General features: G+C 37.5%; 1 protein-coding gene across 1 annotated transcript; it reads left to right on the forward strand.

Annotated features, from left to right (window-relative positions):
• Window positions 1-233: 233 nt before the first annotated feature.
• Window positions 234-20,249, forward strand: avl9 (AVL9 homolog (S. cerevisiase)). The gene is made up of 16 exons (XM_008396420.3): window positions 234-505; window positions 5,257-5,377; window positions 8,996-9,081; window positions 9,224-9,295; window positions 9,823-9,912; window positions 9,982-10,048; window positions 10,126-10,166; window positions 10,235-10,273; window positions 10,354-10,423; window positions 10,855-11,321; window positions 11,844-11,978; window positions 12,056-12,275; window positions 12,349-12,466; window positions 13,550-13,603; window positions 16,482-16,570; window positions 16,651-20,249. The coding sequence occupies exons 1-16, from the start codon at window positions 422-424 to the stop codon at window positions 16,776-16,778; spliced, it is 1,881 nt and encodes a 626-aa protein (XP_008394642.1). The 5' UTR covers window positions 234-421; the 3' UTR covers window positions 16,779-20,249.
• The last annotated feature ends 56 nt before the right edge of the window (window positions 20,250-20,305 follow it).

Below are 20,305 nucleotides of genomic sequence, written 5' to 3' on the forward strand. Positions count from 1 at the left end.
ATTCCTGCATTTTACTCTTTCCAAAAATAAAAATAAAACATAAACAAAAGTAAAAGAAATAAAATTATTATGCACTTATATTTAGCTACAAGACTTCAAATGAAAATAACCTTAAGGTTTATGAAAATATAGTTACATTAATCAATATATATTTTAAAATCAATTTCAAATAAATGTGTCTTTAAAGCTAAAGCTAACTGTGTTAACGAAGCTTTTGGAGGCAAAACGAAGGCGGAAGTACGCTGCAGGGGACCCTCTCGTTGATTCCCGCTGTGAGTCGAGCCAGCTCAGGTTTGTGGCTGTTGTTTCTGCTTGTGTGTGTGACAGATTCGGGGCTAAAACTCGGCTCTGTTTGCTGTTTACACCGGACTCCTGAGGGAAACCGAACCTGGACTGCCAGAACTGAACACTAACGGTAGAAATGGAGTCTCAGGGCAGAGATGAAATGAAGGGGCCGGTGCTGCACATCGTGGTGGTTGGATTTCACCATAAGAAAGGCTGTCAGGTAGCTACTCAAACCTTATGCTAACTCTGGCTAACTATCTGTCATTTAAAGTCGCATTCCCACTAAAATTACCCCAGACGTGTTTGAGAATAATACTCTCACTATGTATAAATAATAAGCATGAATTTGGAGTCTGTCATTGGTGTGGAAATGAATAATCAGCTATTTGCTCTTGGATTCACTTACTTTCTATTTCCAGCTGAAATATTTTTACAGCTCAGTGTTTCCACCTGATCCCACATCCGGTTTGCTTTAATCATTTTAAGATTAATTGATTGATTAGCAAGGTGATTGGCTTCCCAGTCTGGTTTTGTTGCAGTTGTTTCAGTTGCATATTTATCAAAACGGTGAAATACTTCCTGACAATCAGATTAGTTCCTTTCTGATTTCATGTCTACTGAAGCACACATATCTGCATATTTAATTAAAACGGCATTGTAGCAATAACACAATCTTAATGAAATTCTCCTGATGGTTTGTTGCTTTGTTGTGTTTAGACTTGAACTTCCACAGCATAATAACTGTGAATAAAAACACCTCATTATCAAAGTTTTAACCAATGATAAATGCATAATTTGATGGAATTTATTCACTGCCGTTAAAAAACAGTAGTACATTTCTGATATTTTGTAACTGGAATATCAGTGTGTGCGTTTAATATTCGCTGTTAATTTCCAGGAGTCACAAACTGTTGCATTGCATGCAAATAATATATTTTGTAGAGTTCCAGGATTACAGGACAAATAAACATTTTATTATTTAATGTTGAGAAAACAATATAAACTGCAAAAAAGCCACATTTCATTTGAGCATTAGCACCTTTTTGACTAAGATCTTTATCAGGTAAAAGTCACTGAAAGACGCTGTAGCTAATTTTTTATTATGGATTCAAGGAGTTTGAATGTTTGACACCAGAAATATAATATCCTCCTTATAATTACTGCGTTAATGTTGTTGTACACAGTGTGTTCAAACCTCTTCAGAACACCTAACTCCCTTTAGCAAGCATCCCATGTGAGATTAGGTGCAATTTGGAGGTGAGTGCACAGTTTTCAAAATTGGGATCAGAAACTGACTTAATTACCAAATTGACAGTGACAAAGCATGTGCATTATATAAATGTTGTCTTGCTTTTTAATTGTGTGGGTCAGAAGCTGAAAACTTTGGAAAGCGTTGCTCCAGAGCTCTTTCTGATGGTGGAAGTCACGGTATTTCATACCTGACTTTCTTCTTTGTGCTGGTGAAGTCTCTGTGGGTCAACCACCATGGTTGACCAAAAAGCTGTCAGGTAGCTACTGACAGCTTTTTGGGTGGAAATTAATTTCCACCCATTAATTTCCACATGGGTGGAAATTAAAACAAGGTCAATAATTTGTGTTTGTATAGTTTATCGTTTTTCTCTTTCTACCAAAAACTGGATGACAAAGTCTTCAGTATAGGCTCATTGGTCTCAACTAGGATAATTTTCATTATTCATTTTATTTTTTGTTTCTGTTGTTTTAATTTTTGCTTTGGATTTTTAAAATCTCTTCCAGTTCCAGAGTTAAATGTCCATTAAAATTTAGACTTTGTGTTCTGAGGCCATTACCATTATATTACTTGAAAAATTGTGTCAAGACAACAATATTTATCACAATAACGTCTGGGAAAATTTGTCAACCAGAAAATTTGTCATTGTGACAAGTCAAGGCGGGGTGCAATTTGGAGGTGTGTGCACCATTTTAGATGAGTTTAAGTTGCTTTTATTTACCAGTTAAAGTGGAGTCATGTAGCGCAACACCTTGTTCTAAATGGCAGGAATGTGATTGATTTGATTGTATTAACCTTTGTATAGAGAGTTAAGAGTATTCTCTTAAATGATTGGTTTGGGAATGAGCTAGAAAAGGCTTGGCTTCTCTGCTTAACATGTTTTCTTAGTAATAAAAAAAAGAGCAATCAAAAAGTCAAATATTTCTGAAACTAGACATGACAAAAACCACTTCCTGGATGGTTTTTAGCATAAACTGCAACACAATCAGACTTTTTAAAAAAAAAAAAGTTTCAATGACTGAAACACCTAGCTTTATGTTTTTGAGCCATATTTTCAGTGTCACTTTGACCGGCGGAGGCTCTGCGTTCAGGAAGGAAGTGAGGCAACAAAATGTATTTGAGGTGGGTTTATTTGTGAGCTCCAGGTCACCATTACACCGACACCCTTCTCACAGTGAAACAAAGCAGCTTACATTTATACCTGAGGCAAGTTCCAACACTTACACCAGGTAAAGGGGTGATCAAAAAAAAGACAAACAAGAAACAAACACTACTTACACAAACCTAACAAACAATAAATGTTCCAACAAATATTTACATGCATGCAAATTATTAAAACTAAACTAATCTAAGGTCAATCAAAAAGTAAATGCAACTAAATATAAATCCTCAGAGTATTACCCTTCTTAATGGAAGATGCTCCAGGAGCATTCGTCTCTCTTTCTGCTCCACCTGGCTGAGTCACACCCAGAAAGACAAGTACTCAAACAATTAACTCAAATTAAACCAATCAAAAACAAACTGACATTTTTCCCCACATTCTCTGAACAGGAAAGATGTCCAGTTTTCCTAACCAAAAAGAATGTTCACTAAATGTCATAATGTAACTGAAATAAAGAACTGATACAAACACATTTGAACTGTAAATAAACATAATATCAATAATCAATATGGGATGGAACCCCTGGTCTCCATCACATTCAGATTAAATAAATTTCTCAGCCCAGACGTTATGTGTAAAGACATCTTGTGTCCTCCGTCTGCTAATCAGTGAAAGTGGACATGCCGTCCTCTAGTTCCCTCCATTAAAATGCATGACATGGTGAACGGACGGCCATAAACCAAACAGTTTGCCTCTGTGTTGCCTCCGCTCTCCATCTGTCTGCATCACGTCGCTCTGCAGCCTCACGAGCAGCTGCTCTCCACCTTGAAAGATTAAAAAAAGAGAGAGAGAGAGAGTGTTTTTTTCTCACGTAAAGTTGAGAGCGAGGACAAACTGCTCTGGGGTTATCTGATCAGGGTCAGCGGCCTCCTGCTGAGCATCAGACATTTGGGTTTGTGGCCTTCTCTCTCACTGGGTTTGCAGCCAGTGATTATTTTAGTAATCAATTATTCTAATTAATTGGATAGAGAGAAAAAGCAGGCACTTTCTGCATATTTTTAATTTAACCACATAAGCATTTTTACATTTTTAAAAAAACATTAAAAAAATAGAAATATGCAAATAATTTAGTTACTTTTTTTTGTGCCTAAAATGCACTAACATAGCATTCCTTTAGTGAACATTTGATTATTTGTAGCAAAGGATTTATCTGCATAAAAATACTGTCTACTTCTGTTGATTATTTTTTAAATTAATAATTGGTGCTTAAGGTGCTTAAAAGGAAATTTCTTCTACAGAATATGAACCAGGTGAAGCTAACAATGCCACTTGAAGAGTTCTGAATATAATAGATTTACAGATAAAAATGTTTTTCCTTCTAAATGCAAAATGTGTGTATACTTTTACAGTTTTGGCTTAATTACTGCTCTGAATTTGTTGTTTTTTTTCAGCTAATATCCATTTTTAGAGTTGGTGTACCCCAGTTAACGATTAATCAATTACTAAATTAGTGGATGATTAATTAAGCAATTAATCACAATTAGTTTAATTAATCTGTCGTATTAATTTATTTGATAAATTGTCTCTGAAATTATTGTGATAAATTATCATTTTGTCATTTTGAGACTATTTTCCACTAACATTTTAATAATTTCATTAATGCAAGGAAACCCTCTCAAGGCTCAAAACAATGTATTTCTTAAAAAGACATTTAAAACTGTAACTGGAAAATATTTTAAATAGCCAAAATAAATGAACAGAACAACAATAATTAAAATGGATTATGAAATCTCTGGAACCAAAATTTAAAATATGATTAATCATTCTGCTTTAGACAGGGAAAACAGGCAAAAGTGGCAGGAAAGACTTAAGTAAAAAAATTAAATGCGCAAACTAACTACTTCGTACTGGGTGTCAAATGTTTGCAGCATTTTTCAAAAATACCAGCTCTTCAACGATATTAAAGGAAAGCATTTCTTTACAGATTGTTTTCCAAATGGAAATTACCAGGGTCTTTTTAATTGATTCTCATGTGATTAATTGATTAATTGCTCACCTGGAGGAGTTGCTCCCTGTTTTTCCTGCAGAACTGAGTCATTGTTTGTGGGTGTGTGCTGCGTTCAGGAGCAACAGGTTTTAATTCAGCACTGTAGCTGCAGAGTGAAAGTTTTCTTTGAGCTCAATGGAAACCAAACAAGTTTTGTGAAACACGAGACGTTTTAAAGAGGGGAGGTGTAAGCAGCTAAATCATCTCCGTAGCAGGACTGTAGCATGCTGGTAGGACTGAAACAATTAATTGATTATTTAAACAATCGTTAACTAACTTGGTAGTTGATTAATCGTTAACTGAAGTATGCAGACTCAAAAAAGGGCATTTGCTGAAAAACAATTTACTCAGAGTCGTAATTAAGCCAAGACTATACAAAAATTATATACATTTTGCATTCAAGATTTATCCAAATATGTTTTGAGGGTTAAGAGGTCAGAAAGATGACGTCTATATCTGCTCTCGTACAAACCGATATCATCCGGCTGGATTCACCAAAACGATCTGAAAAATGAAAACTTTCTTCTTGAATGACTGGAAGTAAACGAGCTTTTGCTTCCTGTGTGTCCCCAGGTTGAGTTCTCGTACCCGCCGCTGATGCCAAACGAGGGTCACGACAGCAGCCTGCTGCCGGAGGAGTGGAAGTATCTTCCTTTCCTGGCTCTGCCCGATGGAGCCCACAACTACCAGGACGGTACGGCGCCGCCGGGTCCACACAGATCTCACACAGATCTCACACAGATCTCACACAGGCAGTGAAAAAGCATTTAAATATTGGCTTTCTGAATCATTCTCAGTATTTATTATTGGTTATTTTTGGTGGAGAATTTAGTTGATGGATACTTCATAACACATTTTATTTGCTGTTATTTGCGTTGTTTTTTTTTTGTTTTCCAGTGTTAAATCTTGATCTAAATTTAAAGTTTATCGATCTTTGAGAATATTGCATCATCATGCCATTATTGCCATTATATTACTTGAAAATGGTCTCAAAACAACGATATTAACATTTATCGCAATAATTTCTGGAACAATTTATCATCCAGCAAAATTTGTCGTGACGGGTCTTGGCAGGGTGCGATTTGGAGGCTTGTGCTCATTTTCGATGAGTTTAAATTGCTTTTATTTACCCTTTAAAGTGGAGTTTTGTGCCAAAATGTCACACAGATCAACAAAAACACTTAGCAGTGTTATAAATGTATTTTATCCTGTTGGCTGCTTTTTTAGAGATTTTCTTGAATGGTTCTCAACTGGGAGATTGGGTTGGGATTGAGCTAGAAAAGCTTTGGCTTCTCTGATTAAGAAAATGAGCAATCAAAATTAATTTGATTACTTTACAACTGGATGTGGCAAAAACCAAGTTTATTGATTTTTTTTAGAATGTGTTGTACTATTATGCCATTGTATTACTTGAAAATGGTGTCAAACAACAACATTATCGTTTATAGCAATAACGTCTGGGGAAATATGAATTTTTCTTGAAAACTTTTTGTTTTTAAACCTTTTTCAAAGCTGGCAGAGTGGCTGTAACTTTCAGCTTTTCCTGACTGTGAAGGCAAACATCAGGATCTGAGCCAAAGTTAACATTCAGGCTGGAAAACCTCATGGTTTCATCTTCCTGAAACCAGACTTCCTGTCTAATATTTAACTCTTATCTGGACATCTTTCTGGGTTCTTATCATCTGGGTTTTCACAGCATAATAAATCTTTTATGCCTGAGCCGCTCATAAACCAGCCGCGTCTCAGGGAGGCTGCTGGTTTTTGGTTACACAGGACAATTGCTGCTGTGAAGAGACAGAAAACTGGAGCTGGTCAACCAGTGATCGCCATGGCAACAAGGGCTTAAAGAGATAAATCTGGAATCCTCCATCTTGTTTTCCAAAAGTTTTAAGGTCCGAAAGTTTAGTTCCTGCTTCAAGATCGCAGGTGATCCAGTTTATCCATCCTGTTCATCCATCCATCCACCTGTTCATCCATCCATCCATCCATCCATCCATCCATCCATCCATCCATCCATCCATCCATCCATCCATCCATCCATCCATCCATCCATCCATCCATCCATCCATCCATCCATCCATCCATACAATGAGTGGAAATGTACATTTATACATTTTAAAAGAAATTCTATTGAGTTTTTTTTCCTCTCCTTTTGCTGCAGATCTTCCTGTTGGTTAAATCTTATCTTTCTGAGTTTTTCTTCTTCTCCTCAGGATTATTTGTCATTTTGCAGAATCCTGTTTTCTTTAAGCGCAGCGACTCTGCGATGTCGCCGCTGGCACCTCTTCTCTGAAATCTTTAATCTGTGTTGATCGACCTTTAAGACGCTCTGCTGTCGCTCTGAGCCACAGAAAATCTCCCCAGAGTTCAGAAACGCTCAGATGGAACTGAGGCTGAACGTTGTGGCATTTTGTTTACCAGAGAAAATCAAATAAAAACGTCTTCAGGCAGAACAGGACTCTAAAACCAGTTTAATCAGTTATCGATTTACAATTAAAACCTGATTAAAAACATAAACTGTGTCATTTTATTAGATTCAGGGTTGAATAAGGACGATACGGCTGAAAAACATACCATACCACAACATAAGAGATCATATCAGTCTATCAATAACGATGGATTAGTTTTTTTGTTTTAAATATCTGAAATAGTATCAAACTATCGTTGTTTTGTTATTATTATTTTTAATCAGTTATGAAGCACTGTGGCAAAACCTTAAACTGCTGCTGTGTCAGTTACTCAGCAGGTCGTTGCTAGGTAACCAAAGTAACTCCTCCCTGCAGTTTGTTGCTAGGTAACTAAAGTTATGTGGAACTTTGAAACTCCTTCCAGCAGTTTGTTGCTAGGTAACCAAAGTTATGTGGAACTTTGAAACTCCTTCCAGCAGTTTGTTGCTAGGTAACCAAAGTTATGCGGAACTTTGAAACTCCTTCCAGCAGTTTGTTGCTAGGTAACCAAAGTTATGTGGAACTTTGAAACTCCTTCCAGCAGTTTGTTGCTAGGTAACCAAAGTTATGCGGAACTTTGAAACTCCTTCCAGCAGTTTGTTGCTAGGTAACCAAAGTTATGTGGAACTTTGAAACTCCTTCCAGCAGTTTGTTGCTAGGTAACCAAAGAGAGAGTGAGTTAGTTAGTTGATTTCACCAACCTAGCCTCCACCTCCCAGAATGCTGTGAATTCACTGAATAATCTGTATATTGAACATTTTATTAAACTTTTTATTTGTTGATAATGATCTTGTGTCTATCAAGATATATATTATTGATTTATTGTCCAGTCCTATTATGGCTTTTCACCAGGGCAGTATGGTCTTGGGGCAGGACAGGCATTTGAGGTCGGGGGAAATGTTTAGTTTTTTTTAAAATCATGAATAATTTCTCTATTACTTGTTTGCATGTCCAATAAATGAGGAGTGAATGATTCTCCATTGTTAATTTAAATGTCCATTTTCTTATCTTGGCCAATCAAAAAGAAAAACACCAAATATGAAAAATATCAAAATATTTTGTAAATTTTATTCTTTGTTTTTGGCAGAATGAGCTGTATATCATGTATAGGAAAGGAGTCCACTTTAGCTGCTATTAGCTGCTTTTACTCTCAAACATGATTTTGTATCTTCTTACTATTATTGGTTGTCAAATTTTTAACTATTTTTTTTAACTAGGTTAAGTGGTTTAAAAAAAGTTGATATCGCTGTTGGTAAGCAATATTTACTGATGCTGTTTAAGACTGCGCTGTGTCGCTTTCACTGTCATGTGACCAAACAAATGCCACGTTACCAACCCGCTCCCCTCCGATAATACAAACAGAAGATGAAAACTTTGGTTGCTAATATCGAACCAGTTTTGCTTATCGAGCTGATGTAGTTAAAAAAGGACTAAAATTAATCATTACTAATGTTATTGGCTGCTCCAACAGCAGGAAGTGGCCTAAAGAGCGAGGAATACTGAGTAAATACAACCAAAACAAACGCGCTAGTTTAACGCTAGCAGGAGAAATGGCTCATCATCAAAATAGAAATCCTACAACCTCTGAAATTTGAAGCTACCTCATTTTTGTTTACATTGTGTGAAATAGAAAGGTCTGCTCAGTGCTTTCTTCAGAGGTTTTTGTGTTGTTTCCTTCAGTAAGTCTTGATGAAGCGCCCCCACAGGCGAGGAGGGGAACAAGTTTTTCAAAGTTTTTGGTTTGTTTGACTCGGTGCAGCAGCTGAAAATGCACCTCTGTTGCAGTTTTTGTCCCCAATCAAACCGTGTTTACCTGGCCGTCAGGTGTGAAAACACAGCTTGATTTATTTTCTTCCTGTTTTCAGACACTGTGTATTTCCACCTGCCGCCTCTCAGTGTAGACATGAAGTGCGTCTATGGAGTGTCCTGTTATCGCCAAATAGAAGCAAAGGTTAGTGAAACTAATTTAAATAGAATAGTCTGGAGGATCCTACAGGGTGAACTTTGACCTCATTGATCTAAATGTTGCATGTTGGGTTACCTGCTTGTTTTCTTCTTCATGTCGTTCTTCATTGATGTGGATGTGATTTCAGGCCTTGAAGGTTCGACAGGCGGATGTTACCAGGGAGACGGTCCAGAAGAGCGTCTGTGTCCTCAGTCGAGTGGTGAGTCGGCGTCAGCTTCAGGTTCAGCTCAGAAACCGCGACTTCACATCGAGTCAGACTGAACTTAAATCAATCGGTTCAGAAAACCTGATCTGGGGGAATGGAAAGAAGAAAACAGGGGTCAGAGGTCATACCAGGGTTGGAAAAACAGAAAAAGATAAATTAGTAATATTAACAGGATTTATTTTTCAGTGTCTTAAATAATAAATGAGTGAAAAACTGCATTTCTAAAACATAAAGTTGGACCAACCAGGAAGAGTTTTACTTTAAGGATACATCCATCTATTAAACATCCAACCGTTCATCCATCCATCCATCCATTCATCCATAGATTTAAACATCCAACCTCTGGTTATTCACAGTTTAGCGACGGTTCACTGGCAGCTGCTGCTGACCAGCTGATCAGTAGATCTCATTAGTTAGCAGGAACCTCAGTGATTCGTGGATCTTTGTCCTGGTTGGGGGAAAATCCTCCTCCATGTTTGGGTCATGATGTTTCTGAATCACTGCTGACTCTCTCTCTCCAGCCTCTCTACGGTTTGCTCCAAGCTAAGCTGCAGCTCATCACACACGCCTACTTCGAGGAGAAAGATTTCTCCCAGATTTCCATCCTGAAGGTGAATCTAAGCCACTATGTGAGATTCACTTCCTGTTTCCTGTTGTAACCACCCTGGCTTCCTGTTCAGGAGCTGTATGAGCACATGAACGGCTCCCTGAGGGGCTCCGCTCTGGAGGGGTCGCAGGTTTATCTCGGTATGCAGACTCCGTCCTCTAGAAACGCTTCAGATTATCCTGGAAAACTCCTCATTCATTAATTTTTTTTCCCTCAGGTTTATCACCAAGAGATCTCATCCTGCACTTTCAGCACAAGGTTGTAACAAAAACATTCACAAGATGCTAAAATCTGAACTTTTTCTAACACTTTTCATTGTTTTGCAGGTTCTCATCCTCTTCAAGCTCATTCTGTTGGAGAAGAAGGTGAGAAAAGTAAAATCTTATTCTGTTGTTTTGGTTTTCCACATGTGATCAAACAGAACTGTCTGTCTGTCTGCCTGCAGGTCCTGTTCTATGTTTCTCCTGTAAACAGGCTGGTTGGAGCGCTGATGACGGTTCTGTCACTTTTTCCGGGTCAGTAACTCAGAGAACAGCTGAGCCATTTTCAGTCCAGATAAATAAAACTTGTTTCGAACCACTAATGTTAAAAAAAAGACAAATTATACATATTCATGAATATCTACTGAAGGAAATTTGTTCTAATTTTTATACAGCCATAATTTTATTCCTATTTATAGGACGTAATACAGAGGAAAACACAACTTTTTCAAAAGGGGATTGATATGTTTTCTTTTATGGAACCTGAAAAAGCAAAAATTATACATTTTCATAAAAATTGACTTTATGAAATAGCATCTGTCATCAAAGCTCTGGCATCTGTCGCAGAAGCTGTGGCATTTGTTCCCACCGAAGCCGGAAGCTGCTGGTACTAAGCTGCAGCACTTCCTGGCAGCTGACCCCTGCCACGATGTGAGCTCACTGTCTCGCCATCGATGTTTCTGCAGGTATGATCGAACACGGCCTGGTGGATTCATCGCACTACAAACCAAAGAGCAGCGTGTCGGACGACCTGAGTCTGGTGGAGAGCGGCTTGGGAGCCGAGGAGTTCGTCTCGGTGTCCGTCACCGACATCGCCCACGCCAACATGGAGGCCACCCAGCCAGCTGCAGAGTCCCTGCTGTCGGGGAACAGTTCGCAGGGCGACAGCAACCACCTCAAACCGCCGTCACGCACCTCTCCAGAGTCCTCCGAGAGCGACTGGGAGACGCTGGACCCCAGCGTGTTGGAGGAACCCAAAGAACCTGCAGCTGGCAGCAGCGGGTCGGATATGCCGGACGCCTTCGACTCCAAACCAGGAACTCCGATCACGGTGCAGCCGCTGGGGGTCGGCGGTCAGGGCGGGGTCATCCAGGGTCTGGTGTCGGGTCTGGAGGAGGATCAGTACGGCCTGCCGCTCCCCGTCTTCACTAAGGTAAATAAAACCAGCTGTTCTGGTTCTAGAGGGGATGTATTGTGGTCCTCAACTGGATTGATGTATGTACAAAACCAGCAAGTTTAACCAGACTGCAGCCTCATTACAGAAAAACATATAATTTCCAATTTTTTCTATTTTGTTGTCCAAACCTTTAGCGTTCTTGACTCGTGGTTCGAGGCCAAACAACATATTCCACAAATTGGAAATGCACAAAGTGCCCTCGGGCCACATTTTGATCACCCCTGGTCTACGGACTACAAAACATGTCCATTACAGCTTTTTGCATAAAATCTTTCTTGGATAATGAGATTTCAGTCGGGTGAGTTCATTTCAGATTGAGCTGTTTTAGGGACTACTGTCACTTTAAGCCCCCAAACTCAATGTTACAGACGCAGTTGAGACCAAAATGGAAGTACAGAAACAAACAAAATGGGAATTTTTAATAATGGGTTCCCTTTAAGACGTTTGCTGTGTTACTTGCTTTGTGGTTTATTTTCTTGTTGCTTGTATCGTTGCCAGGGTTACCTGTGCCTGCCTTATATGGCTCTGCAGCAGCATCACCTCTTGTCGGACGTAACAGTTCGAGGCTTCGTTGCCGGGGCGACCAACATCCTTTTCCGCCAGCAGAGGCACCTCAGTGACGCCATCGTTGAAGTGAATCCTGCTCATTTCTCCGCCTCTGTTTAATCAGAATAGCGGGCGCATTAATCTGAACGCCTTTGCTTCTGCAGGTGGAGGAAGCTCGGATCCAGATCCAGGATCCAGAACTCCGAAAGATCCTGAGCCTGACGACGGCTGACCTGCGCTTTGCAGATTACCTGGTGAAACACGTGACAGAGAACAGAGACGACGTGTTCCTGGACGGAACGGGCTGGGAGGGAGGAGACGAGTGGATCAGGGCCCAGTTCACCCTCTACCTGCACTCCTTACTCTCCTCTGCGCTACAGCAAGGTGGGAAATCTGGAGAACATCCTGTGATGTCATGGTTTCATCCCAGCCTGACCCCTTCTCCTCTTCCTGTCAGATAACGAGAGGCTGCTGGCCGATTATGGGGTGCCGTTCATTGGAGCGTGGAAGAACACCCACAACTTCCGGGTTTGGTTCAGTAACAAACATCCTGGCATGACAGCCATCACTCCAGGGTAGGTGCACCAACCCGGCAACCTCATAATGCACCGCAGGAAGAGAAATAAAGATGTTCTAACTAATTGCAAATATGTTTTATAAATTATGGAGGTGCAAAATGGAGGGAACTGCTAACTAAGATGTTATTTGTGCTAACCTTGAAGCACTGGCAATAAACACTAGTTCTGCTAATGCTAAAGTGCTGATAATATACATAGTTTCTGCTAACGCTAAAGCTCTAATGATGAGCATTAGATCTGCTAACTTTAAAATGCTAACAATAGACATTAATTCTAGCAGTAAACATTAGTTTTGTTAGCCCTAAAGTGCTAACAATAAACCTTCATTTTGCTATAGCACTAACGATAAACGGTGCATCTAACGCTTAAGCACTATCAATAAACATTTGTTTGGCTAATGCTAAAGTTAGCAGAATGAATATTTAGCAGAAGCTAATACTAAAGGAAGTGCTGTGCAAACAATCATTTTAAAATAAGAGCATGAATATAAACATCTAACTATTTAAATTACCAATTATTGAAACTTCAGCACAGATGCTGAATTTTATTAAACAAAAAGTTTAAAACTCAGCCTTTATCCAAATGAAAGAAAAACTCAATGGAAGCTAAGTGCGCTAACATCAGTGTTGGCAAAAGCGCTGAGAGTTAGATGTGCTACTAGCCAATTAGCAGTAGTGTGTCCAATACTGGAGACATTGAAAGAAACTGAACTGGAATCCTGGAAAACAATAAACATTTTTTGGTGTTTTTAATACAAATTATTAAGAAAAAATATCGATTTGTTGTTATTTTTAATACTAGTTTGATTAAAAATTAACATTTTTATGATATTAAGAATACTGCTTCTTGCATTAAAACCATTTTTATTAGATTGAACCTTATTAATCCCTCAGGAACGGTCGTCTGGTAAATTCAGTTCACCTGCAGTAACGGCAACAAAAAACAAGAAACAGCTTTTTAGAAAGTCTAGGATACGGACACCTAAATATGGTACATATACTGGATAAATGTAGTATTTTAAAAGTTATTCTCAATGTGTTGTGGTAAGGATGAAGTTAATTGCATGTCGTTGTGTTACAGCCACCCGTTCCAGGGCCAGTACAGCGTAGCAGACGTGAAACTGCGGCTCTCACAGTGAGTTTAATTTTATTCTGCTTCTTTCAGTGTCCAATGTGGAAAATCTTTAGATATTTACAAACCCAGCTGTAGATCTGTCTCTAATCTTCAAAGATTAACTCAAAACAAGGACTCTGCTGCCCTCTAGTGGCATCTTTTAATGTATTCTCAATATAGCATAATTAAGGCTTAAGTGGTTAAACTTTTATTTGACTCATCAATTAATCGTCAGAATAATTAATAGAATAATCCAGTACTAAAGTAATAGTTGGTTACAACAATTATTAAAAGTAAAAACGTGTAAAGCATTTCAGCAGATGAAAGCAAAACAAAAACAAACGTCTCCAGTCTCTCCCACCTCCCAGTTTGATTTTCCTTCAACCATTACTGCCTGTTTGGAAATGGAGATCCAACTCTGTGAGGTTCTTTTAGTTTTATGTGACCATATTAGGAGTTAAAAGCAGAGTAAATCAGAAACTGTGAGCCTGAAGCTGTGAACGCTTGATGAATACTGTATGCAGCCTAAAGTCTGTGCCGGTCGGAGGCCGGAGTTGTTAATAATGAGCGAGCTTCATTCTGAAAAACCGACTCGGTTTCATTCCAGGAAGCTTCGCGCGCCGCAGGTAGAGTTACCCTCCAAACGAGGAGGAGCAAGTCGGACTCGGCTCTCGCCTTACCTGCAGGTGTTCGGTGTCACAGCGGCTGTGAAATCTCTCGTAAAGCTTCAGTAAACAAACAAGCTGCAAAGGGTCGGATCAGCTCACAGCGTCCAGTTAAAGCATCGAGTGAAATAAAACCATGTTCTGGTGCATATAGTCAAAAATACACTGCAAAAACACAAAATCTTACCAAGTGTTTTTGTCTATTTTCTAGTGCAAATATCTTAGTTCACTTGAAGTAATAAAAAATCCTCAGATATAGGGGCTTAATTCCTTAATTCAATGTTAAGGAATTAAGTCAATAATTCCTTAATACTGAAGAAAAATTACTGATTTTACTTACAGATTATTTCACCTATAACATGAAAAAAAATCTATTATTTTTTTACAATATTAAGAAATTATTTACTTAGAACAAGCTTCCATATTGCTGAAAAGTTACTTGTAAATTTTTTTTAAAGTGTCCTAAGATATTTTCACTAGAAACTATATAAAATACTTTGTAAGATTTTTGTGTTTTTTCAGTGTAGTGTGTTTCATTTGAGTTTAATGTGATGGATCAAAGTTGTGGCATCTTTAGATTTTATTATCTGAAAATAAATGGTAACACGTTTCGGTTTTTCTATTTAAAAAAAAAAAAACACGTGTCCACTTTGTTCTGCTCTGTGTTGGTCGATCCCAAAACCCAATAAAGTAGACCGAAGTTTGTTTTTGCATGATTTAATTTATGGGAAAAAAACTCATTTAAAGTGTGAATTCATTTGCAAGACACTGTATGGTTGAAAATAAAAACTGAAACCAAAAGGGGCTCGAGAACACTGCCCTGAGCGACGCCACCGCATGGTTTATATGCAGCATGGTAATGCTCCATGATGTAAAACGATTAATTTGTTCTTTTTGTATTCAAATATTTACTTTTCTACTAGAGAATAGTTCATTCCCTACTTCCATCTAACTTTATTCATTTCCAGATCCTTTTTTTTTTTGAGTATTTTCCACACTCGTCCATTTTCCCTGCCTCAGTAAACAGAGTTATTTTCCTGAAACCTGAACCTGGATGACATACGAAGGGGGTCGGGGTGATGAATCCCACCGTCAGGAAAGTAAAAACACTCGTCACTGGATCTAAGAAAGAAAAATCAAAAGAAAGTGGGAAGCTACGGTTGACTTGGTGATGTTGTGGAAACCCCGGGGGCAAAAACGAGGCTTGTTCTTGGACAAAGAGCAGCTGGTGGCAGAGACGTTTTAGGAGGCGAGTCACATGACCAGCCCAAGTGCTGCCGGCCAATCGCATCTTTCTTTATTGCAGCACATAAGATGTTTATCTGGGTCAGCCCAGGAGACAGAAAGTGGACACAGAAGCAACCTATTTTTCTCCAGAAACACACTTTGGGGTTAAAGGTCGGAATTATGGCATCATCCTGCAGTAAAGGAGTTGAGGTGCCGCGTTTAGCCGAAGGTTTGGCTGAGTTCAGCTCACGTTTTCAGAAGTGAATCTGTTTCATTGGTTTAATTGAAAAAGTCAAACTGATGAGACATTATTTCACTCGGAGTGAAAGATTAAGCAGAAAATGTCAATGCTGCTTTTTCAGATGTTCAGGCATATTAATGGGAAGTTGAGTGGAAGGAAGAAGTGTGCTTCTGTTCATTTTACTGTTAATAAAAGCACAAAATTCCTTCACTCATAACAATTGTAATAATCAAGAAAAAAAACCCTCATTTTTTAAGATAAGCATTTTATTGGAAGGTTTAGTGGAAGAAAAAAGTGTGTTTGATGCAATTGTTAATTTTAATGCTGGCTTACATCTAATGAAAGCACAAAATCTAGTTTGTCAGAAAAATGTTATATTTTAGAATACCAATTAAATTTTTTTAATGATAATCTTAATGGAAAGCTTAGTGGAAGGAAAAAGTGTGTTTGAAACATTTGCTTCTATTTATTTTAATTATTGCTTACAGCTGAAGACAGCAGAAGATTCTGATTTTCAGAAACTGAATATTCCACAAGACCATTATTTTTTATTTTATTTATTTAGTTTTTATTTTTTAGTGGAAAGTTAAGTGGAAGGAAAAAGTATGCACTGTTCCAAATCCTCAACAGAATAAAGCAATATTCAGTAGCTGCATTTCTGTCTAGTTTGCTTGGGAAGCATGAAAACGTCTAAACATCTCGTCATCCTGAAGAAGACAAAGTATTTTGTTTTTCTAATTTCTGATTCTGTTTTTTCTTTCCGCAGTTCGGTGCAGAACAGCGAGCGAGGGAAAAAAATCGGAAACGCCATGATCACGACCAGCCGCAGCGTCGTCCAAACCGGGAAGGCAGTGGGTAGGAAAACCTCCAACCGTCTCACAAGACGCTCCAGTGAAAGAAACGCGTTTCTGATGGAAAGTTTGATTGTTTCATAGGTCAGTCGGTGGGCGGAGCCTTAACGAGCGCCAAGTCGGCCATGTCGTCCTGGTTCTCCACGCTGGCTCAGCCTCAACCTTTGACCCCATCCTCAGGTCCAGAACCGGCCTCCGAGGTGAAGCCATGACAGTTAGGATCCAAACGTCCCGCAGCGACTCTTTCCGGACTGCGGCCGCTGTAGATAGAAAAAACGAGTAAATCTTCGTCGAATTTTTCAGAAATTTCGAGATTAATCTCAGATATTTTCAAGAAAGAGAAGTCAGTTTCAAAGGTCAAAAATTTACTAGAAATAAATGTGAAATCTTTAGATTGATATCAGAAATATCTGGAAAAAAGTTCAACTTTTTTTTTTTTTTTTTAGAAAACTTGCACTTTGAAAAAAATTTCTGAAAATTTCTAGAAAAAAACAACAAGAAAATTTCTGAGCTCCAGAAAAAAATCACAAATTTTGAGATTAGTCTCAGAATATTTCTGGAAAGAACTTGAAAATTTCTTTGCTTAAAAAGTCAAAAATCTTTTAGAAAAAAAATTCACAACTTTCAGAAATTTCCTAGAAAAACTTTTAAGATTTCTGGGTTTGAAAGAAAAATATTCCTAGAAAAAACTCAAATTTTGAGATTAATTTCAGAAATTTCCTAGAAAAAACTTGGAAGTTTGAGTTTAAAACGTGGAAAATCTTGAAGAAAAATATTAAATTTTGATACCAATTCCAGAAATGTTCAAAAAACAAGTAAATTTCTTATCTCCAAAAGTAAAAAAGATACTAGAAAAAACCTGGAAATTTTGTTTAAAAAATTCTCTGAAATTTTCTTGGAAAAACTTTGATATTTATGAAAGCAAAAGGTTTTTTTAGATTAATCACAAAGGTTTCTAGAAAATTTCAAAAGTAAAAAATGTTAAACTTTTGGATCTCGGGAAATTACTTATTTTTTCAAAAAAATTCTGAGATTAATCAAACAGATTTCAGATTGGGTGAAAATTCACTCCTTTTTTTTCTATCTGCACTGGTCCTGGTGCACCGTCTGACTGTGAAGCCTTTGCACCAGTGGACGGACTACGGATGTGAACAGACAAACAATCTCTTTTCCTCAAATTCAAATGGGAATCTGAACCATAAACCCGGATTCTGGGCTTTCGCCTGCAGCGTTAGCTGGATGCGCCTGCAGCGTTAGCTGGATGCGCCTGCAGCGTTAGCTGGATGCGCCTGCAGCGTTAGCTGGATGCGCCTGCAGCGTTAGCTGGATGCGCCTGCAGCGCGTTAGCTGGATGCGCCTGCAGGTGGTAAATTTCCTCTGCAGCCCAAAATCACTGTGAGGTGGAACCTGCCACTGCTTTAATAAAAACCTGATCATTTAAGAGGCTTTTTGAAGTTCAACAGTCTCAGCGCTGCAGTTCGTGTTGCTGTGTTCACTCTTCTTACTTTACAGTTTGTCATCATTTTGCTGGAAAAGTTATTTAAAACGCCTTGGTCTGGGGATTTTACTGAATAGCTTAACTCTTAAAAAATTGGAAACATACAATTTTAAATAGATTTTTGTTTCATCAATGACTTTGTTGTGACACTGTGGTTGTCTTAATTATGTGCAATGTAATCAATTTTTAGAAACTGAAGTGAAACAAAAACGTGTGTTTACAATAAATTTATTATTTTTACTAAATTGGAAGAAAAGGAGAAAAGTTAGTAAATTCAAAAAATGAAATACTTATTTGAACACTAAGATCAGGGTTTGTTTTTTTTTGTTCTTTTGTACAAAATAATTAAGGAAGAGATTAAAGAAGCAATTTACAGCTGACATGGTGTGTTTATATTTACACATAAATGCACATATTTACAAAAGAATTACCTCAGTTTACTCAGAAAGCAGTTCTAGTCTAAATTTAACCAATAAATTCAATGATGTTGATGTTCCTACAATCATTAGGTCATAGATTTTGTTAGCATTAGATGCTAGCTAAAACGCTAAACGTTTTAGTAGTTTATTATATATTTTTTATGTAATAGATTCTCAATATAAACTTCTAAAAAGGGTCTTTATTTGCTCAAAATTTATTTTAGCTCATTTGCAGATGCTAAGTAAATTGCTACTAAATTTCAGCTCTTTATTTTTTTAAACTTTGAAATCAATTATGAAAAAAATTGTGCATCAAATATATTTATAAGTGTATTTGTTTCATTCATAAAAATATTAGCTGCACATTTGTAGCTAGGTAGCAAAAACTGACATCAAAGCTAAAACTTTTGGTAGGATAAGCAGCTTTATAGATTCAAACTGAACAAACATTTGATTCAAAACAAAAAATTATCTCAAAGTATAAAAAATATGCAAAAATGTAAAAGTTAATACATTTAGCAATTTAAGCTAATTCAGTTAGCATTAGCCTGCCAGCTAAAATGCTAAATGTCTTGGCTACCTTAAACTATTTGAAACATGTGGTAAGTAACTTTCAAACTTTCCACATAATTAGAGCGTAAAACTTTAATTACAGTCAGCATAACTCAGGAACTGGTCCGACAGCCAGAGGATGTTTTATTTGATTTTATTATATAACACAAAGTCTGTGTTGATGACAATTTGTTTGGCTTTTGGTAGACTTTATACGCACTACACTTATCAGCACTACTAATAAGGCAGTGGTTAAAAATGGCTACTATTTATGTTTTAAGGAAGCCTTATGGTGAATTTGCTAACTATTATTTTGTAGATTTTTTATATTTTCTGTCGTTTTTTTACCTCCAATTCCTTTATGTATATTTTTTCCCAGAATCCTACATTTAAAGTTGCATTTATATATTTTTGAAACTAAAATATTTAGCAGTTTAACCAGTCAGCAGGTCAATAATTACCACTCACAATTAAACCAAAAACATAGTTTAGAACCATGTTAAAATTGAACCTCGGCATATTTTGAGTGTTTTTTGGGCATCACAAGTGGATTAAAGGGATTAATTTATAAATGCTGCTGCATTAATGAGTTAAATAGACTTTTATTTAAGGTGAACAACCACAGTGCTGCTACAGAAATCATTGAGAACAAAAATGATTTGCATTTGGTGTAAAAACATCCTGATTATGAAGGAAGTTTGTGTTTGAAGGCTGTTAACATTTCCCAGACCTTTTTTCTACTTTTAAATGAATATATATTTGGAGAACTATATTTACTAAGACCTAAAATAGCCTGAAGACTTATTTATTGATGTGTAGCGTGTTATATCAAAAAGAACTATATCCATGTTGTGTCATTATAACACTGGAACAAGTGGACCACTGTGTTTATTTGCACAAAGCAGCCATTACTCTGTCTGTGGATCTTTACCGTGTAACTGTTCGTTTCGAGGTGCGTTCAGGATCGTTTCCCTCCATGCTGCAAACTGTCGCTGTCCAGTGAGCATGATCGACCAGTACGATGTTTCTCCACATAGTTGTTTGATTTTAAGTGTTTTTGATTATTTGTGCTGTTTTTCTTTTCTAATCTGATATCTTTTCATTTTGTATTTAAACCGAATGAATGTATTGTAAGAAGAAATATTTTTTCCTGGAAGAAAAGGCCGTGATGAACCATGTTGTTGTATTAAAAATAAATAAAAGTTGCATTTTTATTTTCCTGGCCTTTTGGTCTTAAAATATTAGTCAATAACACAGTTGATGTAGTTAA

The sequence above is a fragment of the Poecilia reticulata genome, chromosome 20 (assembly GCF_904066995.2).
Source record: "Poecilia reticulata chromosome 20, P_reticulata-male-v2, whole genome shotgun sequence".
Classification (NCBI taxonomy): Eukaryota; Metazoa; Chordata; class Actinopteri; order Cyprinodontiformes; family Poeciliidae; genus Poecilia; species Poecilia reticulata.

Coding starts and splice junctions, on each gene's coding strand:
- avl9 (XM_008396420.3), top strand. CDS start 422: ATGGAGTCTCAGGGCAGAGATGAAATGAAGGGGCCGGTGCTGCACATC. Junction 9,082..9,223: donor ATCGCCAAATAGAAGCAAAG/GTTAGTGAAACT, acceptor ATGTGATTTCAG/GCCTTGAAGGTTCGACAGGC. Junction 10,049..10,125: donor GGGGTCGCAGGTTTATCTCG/GTATGCAGACTC, acceptor TTTTTCCCTCAG/GTTTATCACCAAGAGATCTC.